Source organism: Belonocnema kinseyi, chromosome 2, assembly GCF_010883055.1.
Source record: "Belonocnema kinseyi isolate 2016_QV_RU_SX_M_011 chromosome 2, B_treatae_v1, whole genome shotgun sequence".
Taxonomy (NCBI): domain Eukaryota; kingdom Metazoa; phylum Arthropoda; class Insecta; order Hymenoptera; family Cynipidae; genus Belonocnema; species Belonocnema kinseyi.
The window spans coordinates 88,413,759-88,422,407 of record NC_046658.1 but is presented as its reverse complement, the minus strand read 5'-3'; the positions used below and the strand labels follow the sequence as shown (position 1 = coordinate 88,422,407).

General features: G+C 25.1%; 1 protein-coding gene across 4 annotated transcripts in view; it reads left to right on the top strand.

Annotated features, from left to right (window-relative positions):
• LOC117168421 overlaps positions 1-8,649 on the top strand; it is a 230,340-nt gene that overhangs the window by 216,497 nt on the left and 5,194 nt on the right. For all 4 annotated transcript variants that reach the window (XM_033354058.1, XM_033354055.1, XM_033354056.1 and 1 more), the window contains 2 exons: positions 3,114-3,399; positions 5,849-6,086. In XM_033354058.1, coding sequence (XP_033209949.1) covers positions 3,114-3,399; positions 5,849-6,086 — 524 coding nt within the window. The remainder of the gene's footprint in view (positions 1-3,113; positions 3,400-5,848; positions 6,087-8,649) is intronic.

Sequence of the window (8,649 nt, the reverse complement as noted above, 5' to 3'; positions counted from 1 at the left end):
TAATTCGAGATGATTGCCGTTTTAGATAATTATTCAGTTCTTGATATGAAAACAGGAATAGTCCATTACAGATGTTACTTCTAAAAAGCCACTCCACTTGTTCTTCACTTTCTTTATTATATCATTTTGCCACTATTTCATGCTATGTGCTTTTTATGCATTTTTTAGCGAGGATCGTTTAGCATTTCGTAACTGTTGATATTAATTTGAGTTAAGTAATTGTACTAAATGGCTATTTTTATTAATGATGACATGAGCAAAGAGCTTTGTTAAATATTGCGTTGAAAAACATGTTTGCATACAAATTTACAGAACAAGATTATTATGATTCTAATGTAAAATTATTGCAGAATATCGAGTTAAAAATGTTATTTTCTTTTTTACTTCTTTTTCAAAAGCTTAATTTTCAAGTGCAATTTTGTAAGTTCTAACATTTCTGAAATACTTCTAATTCGGCTTTTAATATCCACGTTTAGAATAACTTTATTTTTAGACCGTGAATTTGAAGAAAAAAAATGAAAAAATATTGTTTGTTTAAGGCGAAAAAACTAAAAATTAAAAAATGTAAGTAGTGAAATAATTCAATGTGAAATACGTATCAGTATTAAGGCTATGTGATGAGTGGGTCACGTGGTTAGATTCCTACCTTGCCGCCACATTTTTTATTTCCCAACTTATTATCACACGAAATGCCACATCGAGTTAAAAATTTTTGATACTAAACAAGAAGCACTAAGAATGGTGGGCCTGGTCCTGAATTTGTATAATTATGAAAAAAGCTTTTGTTGTGAATATTTTTTTGGTGCTTTTTTTCATAGTCATTCAAATTTAGGAACAGACCCACCTTTCTTAGTGCTTCTTATTTATTATCCTAAATTTTCATCTCGATGCGGCACTTCGTGTGAATATAAGTTACGAAATAAAAAAAGTGAGGATAAGGTAGAAAGAAATCTGGTCACGTGAGCCACCCTTCACATGGCCTTACTTGCGAATTTTGAATATTATATTCTGACACTATTAAACTTTAGGAGCCATAACTTAAAAACTTTTCATTCTTCTAGGCTTGAAATTGAGGTAAATACGCATTTGAAAAAAGTCGAAGAAATTTTTTTTGTAATCCAATGTAATTCAATTTAAAATTTTGAATTTTAAATTAATAGACTTTTAAATAAACTAATTCATTTATTTTATCGGGGAAGAAATATCTTGTTTTCCAGAGGAAATTAGACGATACCTATTATTCCGATTTGCAAAAAATCTAATAAGTTATGCGTATTTGATTTTTACGGTCCGTTTTTAAAAAACCCGACTTTTAAAAAAAACTCTTATACCTTTTAACCTAATTGATATAATTATCATTTTCTTTTTTATCCTAAAAGCATTTATTGCCTTCTTTTGTAAACCGCCGAAAATTAAAAAAAAAATGTTTAGAATTTATAAAAATAGCAGCCGTTTAAAAAAATTGAAATTCGATTTGATCAAAAATCCCAACCTTATATTTTTTGCAATTTTTGTTCTTTTTCGCCATGTACGAGAAAAATTCAAAAATTACATTTTCAGGAAAAAAAATCTCCCAGTCTGAAAAATGGTTCAGCCCATAATAATGCGGATAAGATGCATTCTTCTATTAGCGAAAATAAAAAAATAAATAAGAAGGTGTTGTTTTCCAGAAAATCTTTTTTACTTATTTCGTCAAATTTTAAAAATATGAAAAAATACTTTCTAGATAACAATTTTTTCCCTAAAAATGTACTTTTTGAATTTTTATCGTTAACGATTAAAGATATCGCAAAACAACAAGAGGCGTTTTTTATAGAAGTTTGATAGAAGTGCACACTTTTATTCAAAAATGTTGTCGCGTCTTTAATTGTATGCGAGAAAAAGCAGAAAATTCGATTGTATGAAAAAAAATTCTCCTGGCCACGAAAGCTATTTAGCCAGCATGAAACTAACAAGATATCTTTCCTATTAAAGTACAAAAAATGGTAAAAAATATAAGCCTCGGTTTTTTGAGACAATAGATTGTTTTAGTTGTTTCAGAAAAACGATTTTTAGTTCTTTCATAAAACTTGCGGCCATTTTTGTTAACTTCAAACATTTTTAAAAATTTTTGTTCAATTTACGAAAGAAGAAAAGCTATCAAAATAAAAAAGAAAACGATAAATATTGTAATTGTGTGAAAAGTTATAGACATTTCCAGAAGAAATTTTCGGTTTTTTTTTTAAACAGAAAGCACAAAATTTAAATACGCATAACTTCTTAAAATTTTTTTTGTTGCAAATCGAAAAAATAAGTATCGCCTAATTTCTTTTAAAATCAACATATTTTGTCCCAAGATATTTTGCGATTTTAAGTGTTAGAATCCCGTATGATTTGAAATGGATTCGGTCCAGTACTGAAATTATTTAAATTTACAATCCTATAATTAAACATTGTTTAAGAGAACTTCTACGTTGAAAGTACAAATTTTAAAAAGTTATTCATTGTCTAATCTCAATGGATTCGAATTTTAATTTTTTTTTAACTTTTATGAACTTTAATTCAACGTTTTACATTAGTAAAAACGTTTTCAAAACATTTAAATTGAGGTTTTAATTTTAACATGCTCCAATTTTGAAAATTTTAAAGAACGAAATATATGAGCCCATTGAAATAAATTGGACCTGGATTCAATTTTGATTGAAAATAAATTATTTAATTCAGTAAAAACGATACTGAGGCGTCTAAATTAATTTTAAATTATCTATATAATTATTATATACTAATTATATGTATCTTCCTTTTTTTATTTCTCTTAAAATTTTTATTTTATCAGTTGGGCCCCTTTTTGAAAAAGTCTTCAATTGTTAAAATTTAAATGCTTAAATTATAAAATTTAAATTCTTTCAAATCTAGAATTAATCCACCTCGAAGTTTGAATCCTTTATTTTCCACTTCAGTCTTGAATACCACCAATTTAAAATTGTAGATTCTTGAGGGCTTTAGTCTCAAAATTTGAATGAAAAGAAACATTTTTTGAATACCTGTAGAAGATGGGAGATTAAGATAATTTTTTTCTTAAATTATTATGAAGATTTAGGTAGGAAAATGACAGGATTTTCTTGATTTTTTAGCTGAATTTAGTTTCACCTATCTCACTTGGACTGCGTGGCTTGAAGAACGCAAATCTACGATTAAGTGATTTTACATTGGATTCCGCGTCATCTGTTCTTGTTGGAAGAAGAATATTCTATTCTGCAATTTGGAACGATCAGAATCTCACTATCTGCATAACTTTCGATCCAACCACGCACGTTTCACGGAAGGAATTCTACCTTGCACCTATAGTTGAGTTTATGGACAGTGTCCCACAAGAATTGGCCAAAAAGAGAGAGTGTAATGGTAGAAAAAATGTCGAAGGTATGTATTTTTATCTCTAAAGTTGCTTTAATTAAGGTCGTGAAAAGAAATCGTTTCCAAATTTATTATATATGGGTGAGACACAAATAAACGCAATTCGCTTCGTAAAGATAAGAAAGATCGAGAAGGTTACTTTGATTTAATATTAATTTTTTAAAATTTAAATAATATAATTTTAAATTAAATTCTTGTACAAATACTTGTTAAACATTCATTAAGATTTATTTTAGCTAATGCTTTTAATACAATAGACTAAATATAAATAAATTCAAGAAAGTAAAACTAAAAAATTATGGAAATATTATAATGGAATATCTCTTTGTGATTAACTTCATTTACAGTAAAGAAAAGATTTGCGTGATCAGATGACTAAATAATAAACAAAAAATTTAATTTTCTCTCACACACCTTTTTTAAGTCAATTTTTTTTATTTCGATACAAAACGTTTATTAAGATTTCAAATCAAAATACGTTGCGTTTTTAACAAAATAGTTGAATTTTCTACAAAAAAAGATGAATTTTCAATCCAAAAAAAACGAATTTTAAACAGAGCAGTTGAATTATTAAACAAAAAGTGACTTTTTTTTAGAAATTATTTTCATTTTCAACATAATAATTAAATTGTCAATTACATAGTTTAATTTTTTATCATATAGTGGAATTTTCAAACGGCTATAAGATGAATTTCTAATAAAATAGTTGAAGTTTCAACAATAACAAAATTAATTATCAAACAACATTTGCATTTACAATAGGATAGTATAAATTTCTAAGCAAAGGGATGAATTTCCAAGAAAAAAGTGAATTCTGTCGTAAACAGCTGAATTTTCAAACCGCAGATACGAATTTTTAATCAAAAAGGTAATTTTCAACCAAATAGTTTAATTTTTAATGTAAATAATAGCATTTTTTACATCAGGAAAAAAACGAATTTTTAATATAATATTTAATTTTTCAACCAAAGAGATGGATCTTAAACTAATAAAAATTTTTTGTACAACATGTTTCAACATTCATTCAAGCACTAAAATTTTTAATTAAAAAGATTTGTTTTCTACCAAAGAAAACCCATGTACAGCTAAATTTGTGAATAATTTTTCAACCAGTTTAATGATTTAAATTCTCATTTTCTTAAATAATACTTTTCAACAAAAAAAAGAACGAATTTTAAATAAAACAGTCAAATCTTATCCACAAAAAAATATTAATTAACATTGTAGTTCAATGTTGAACTAAATATTACATATTTATCTAAAAGCGATCCATTTTCAGCCAAAATTAGAATCGTTAAATTTCCTGTTAAGAAAATGATATTTAAAACAAAATTAAATCTTTAAACAATAAAAAAATTTTTAAAACTAGTTTCACTTTCAAAGAAGTATGTAAGTTTTTAACCAAAGTAAATTGATTATTAATGAGAAATTTAAAAGTTGATATTTCAGCTGAAGATTCTTATTTTTAATCAAAAACAGCTGAATTCAACAAATAAAGGCGATTTTAAAAATAAAATAGTTAAATCCTGAACCAAAAAAATTCATTTTCAACCAAAAATGGATTAGTTTAATTTTCATTTAAGAAAGTTAATTCTTAACAAAAAATAAAACAATTTCCAACAAAATAGTTAATCTTTAACCAATTAATTGAATGTTTAACAAAGGAGTCAGACTTGGGATCAAGTGTTTAAATTTCCAACCAAAAAACATTAATTCTCATTAAAAAAATTAATAGTTTAATTTCTAACGAAAAACAATAAAAATCCAACCAAAAATAAAATAGTTAAATTTTCAGATAAAAATATTAATTGAAAAAAAAAAACATACAACAAAATAGTTCAACTTTCAACAAAGTAGTTGAATTGTCAAGCGAAGAAGATGAATTTTTAATGAAAAATGTAATAATTGATATTTAAACCAAAGAAAGTTTTTATTTAAAATCAAAAACAGGTGAACTGAAACAAAAAAGGTAAATTTTTAATAAAATAGTTAAATCCTCAACCAAAACAGATTAATTTTCAGCCAAAAATGAATTAGTTAAATTTTCAGTAAAAAAAATCATTTTCAACAAAATAGTTCAATATTTAAACAACTAATTGGATTTTTAATAAAAATAAATTAATTCTGAACCAAAAATGAAATAGTAGACTTTTCAGTTAAGAACTTTCAGTTCGAATTTTATCAAAACAATGATAAAAGGGGAAATTCCTAAAAACGCGAGGAATTTGTTTTTTAAAAATGGGATAAATTCGAAAATAGGAGAAAGAGTGTGAAGTATGTATTTAGAGACTTAAACTAAAAAACAAAATCACTAATTTTCATAATTTCAAGCACAATTCTCGAAAATAACTATTTTCTGGACTAATAATTATGGGCCAGCGCAAATAATTCAAATATGTCGAGAAAAATTAATTTTTCAAAAAAGTAATTTTAATTTTATTTTCTTATTCAACAGCCACTATTTCGGTTTTGCCACGATTGCAAGTGAACACTATCCATTCGTTTTCTGTCATGACGAAAGATACTAAAGACGAGGGAACAACGAAAGATTGTTGCTTCGTTCTTCTGCAATTCGTGAACGCCATGAAAAATCTGCAGGCTCGTGGAATCGAAGAAGCTCCGAAGAATCTGAGCAATGTCGTGCTTTGCCGTGAAGATAAGAACGCCTGTTACAGACTTTATCTTCTTCAAGGGTAAGAAAATCTCCCCATTTCTACAAAAAATTGGAATCCACGCAAATATTCAAAATAGTTTATTTAATTTCGATTCTTATAATTTTTTTTTCGTTCTCCCTTTGGTCTACTATTTTTCACAGACTAAAAAACATATAAATAATTTAAAGGCTTTAATAGAAAATTAATTAATATAAGTTAAATTTCATCATAAAGTTGGCGTCACCTGAAAGTATAAAATGATGAATTTCATCAGAGGAAGGGAAAAACTTTCTCCTGAAGATTATCTTCTTAGTTATAAATTTTGTTATTTTATTATTATTTCTTATTTTTTAATTTTATTATTTTATCTATTTTGGTTGCAAAATTAACTGTTTTGTGAAAAATTTGTCTTTTTGGGTTCAAAATTCAACTCTTTGTAAAATATTAACCATGTTTTTTAATCTATATTTTGTTGCTGATAAGTCAATTGAAATCTTTTTTTGGATAAAAACTATTTGTTCTGATTTGTCAATTTGATTTTAAAGCTCATCTTTTTTAGTAGAAAAATTGCATCTTTCTTGGATCAAAATGAAACTATTTTGTTCAAAATTCAATTATTTTCTAGAAAAATTACTTTTTGTTTAAAACTTGTATATTTGTGTTGCAAAATCAATTAAAATATTTTGGGATGAAAATTCAACTTTTTTTACAAATGTGTCTTTTATATTTAAAAATTCATTTGTTTTAATAGAATTTTCATCTTTCTTGGATCAAAATATAAGAGTTTGGTTGAAAATACAACAATTTAGTTGAAAAGTCATACTTTTTGGTTAAAAGTTCTACTATTTTGTTGAAAATTTAACTATTTCGCAAAAAAATTTACTTTTTGTTTAAATTTATTATTTTAGTGTTGAAAAGAGAAGTGAAATCTTTACTGGATGAAATTTAAACTATTTTGTTGAAAGTTTTTTGTTAATCGAAAATCATCTTCTTTAAAAAAAAAATTCATATTTCTTGGATAAGATGTAACTGTTTGGTTGATAATTAAAATATTTTGTTAACTAGTCATATTTTTTAATAGAAAATTCTAATATTTTGTTGAAATTTTAACTATTTTTTGTTTAAAAAATTTACTTTTTGTTTAAAATTAATATTTTTATGTTAAATATGAACTGAAATCTTTTCTGGATGAAAGTTGAACTTAAAAAAAAATTGGTCGCTTTTTATTAAAAAATCATCTGGTTCAGTACAAATTTCATCTTTCTTAGATGAAAATGCACCTATATGGTAGAGAATTCATCTATTTTCTTTTTAATTTATCCTTTTTGGTTAGAAAAATTCGTCTTTTTTCATTGAAAATTTGTGTTTTTTTCCCCTAGAAACCTATTTTATGTTTAAAAAAATCATATTCTAATCTTTTAAAGTTAACTGGAATTTTTTTAAATGAAAATTCAACTACTTAAAAAAAATGTTAATAAAAATTCATCTTTTTTTAGAGAAACTTCATCTTTTATGGATAAAGATGCAACTATTGGGCAAAGAATCCTAAAATTTTGTTTAAACGTCAACCTTTTTGGTTAAAAATTCTTCTTTTTGGAATGAAATTTAATTTTTTCGCAGAAACTTTAGCTATTTTTGTTTGAAGTTGTACCTTTTTGATTTGAAAATTCATCTTTTTTAGTAGAAATTTGATTTTTTAAAAAATAAAAATCGGACTTCCTATTTAAAAAATCTTCTTTGCTTGAGTATTCAACTATTTTGTTTGAAAGATTTGGTTGAATAATTTTGTTAAGATATCGTTTTCTTTAAGACCTATATTTTTACTAAAAATTAATATTTTTTGCTGAAAATTGAACTATGTTGTTGAGAATTTACAGTTTAGTTACCCTTCATTTAGTTTTAGCCTTATTTTCAGTTTTATTTTTTGAAGGTTGAACTTTTTAGTTGAAAATCTTCCCTTTTTTGTTTAAATAAAATAATTTCCTCGGTTTGAAATTCTATTTTTGTTGAGTGATAATAGATTAGTTTCGTCGAAAATTAATTTTTCTCTGAAGTCATTTTTATTGTTTGAAAACTCAATTTTTGAACAGAAAATTAATTCTTCGGCTTGATGGTTCAACAAGTTCGAGAAACTTTTATTTCTTCTTTGAGTAAAAAATCTATCTTTCTTGAAAATTCGTGTTTTAGGTTTAAAATTTTTTTGGTACTTTTTTGTTGGAAGTTTACCTTTGTAGGTTAAAAATTCAACTATGATGTAAAGAATTTAATTATTTTGTTTGCAAATCCAAATAAGTTGTTAAAAAGCCATTTTTTATGTATGAAAAAAGATTTTTTTTGTTTAAAATAAATTAATAAATTTGAAAATTTTTAATTGGTATTTTAAATAGGCTTTATCCTGTTTATAAAGGTCTCCAATTAAAAGTATTACACGACTAAAATGCTAGTAGTTGAATATTAATGATCAAAGAAAATTAAAATTTAGTCAAGGAAAAATCAGGAAATTTTGAAAATTGAGTCCTCGGCCACTCCCTAATTCTACTAGCGATAACTAGCAAAATGTTTCTGGAGACTAAAAATTACGTACAGTAATGGGGGGGGGGGG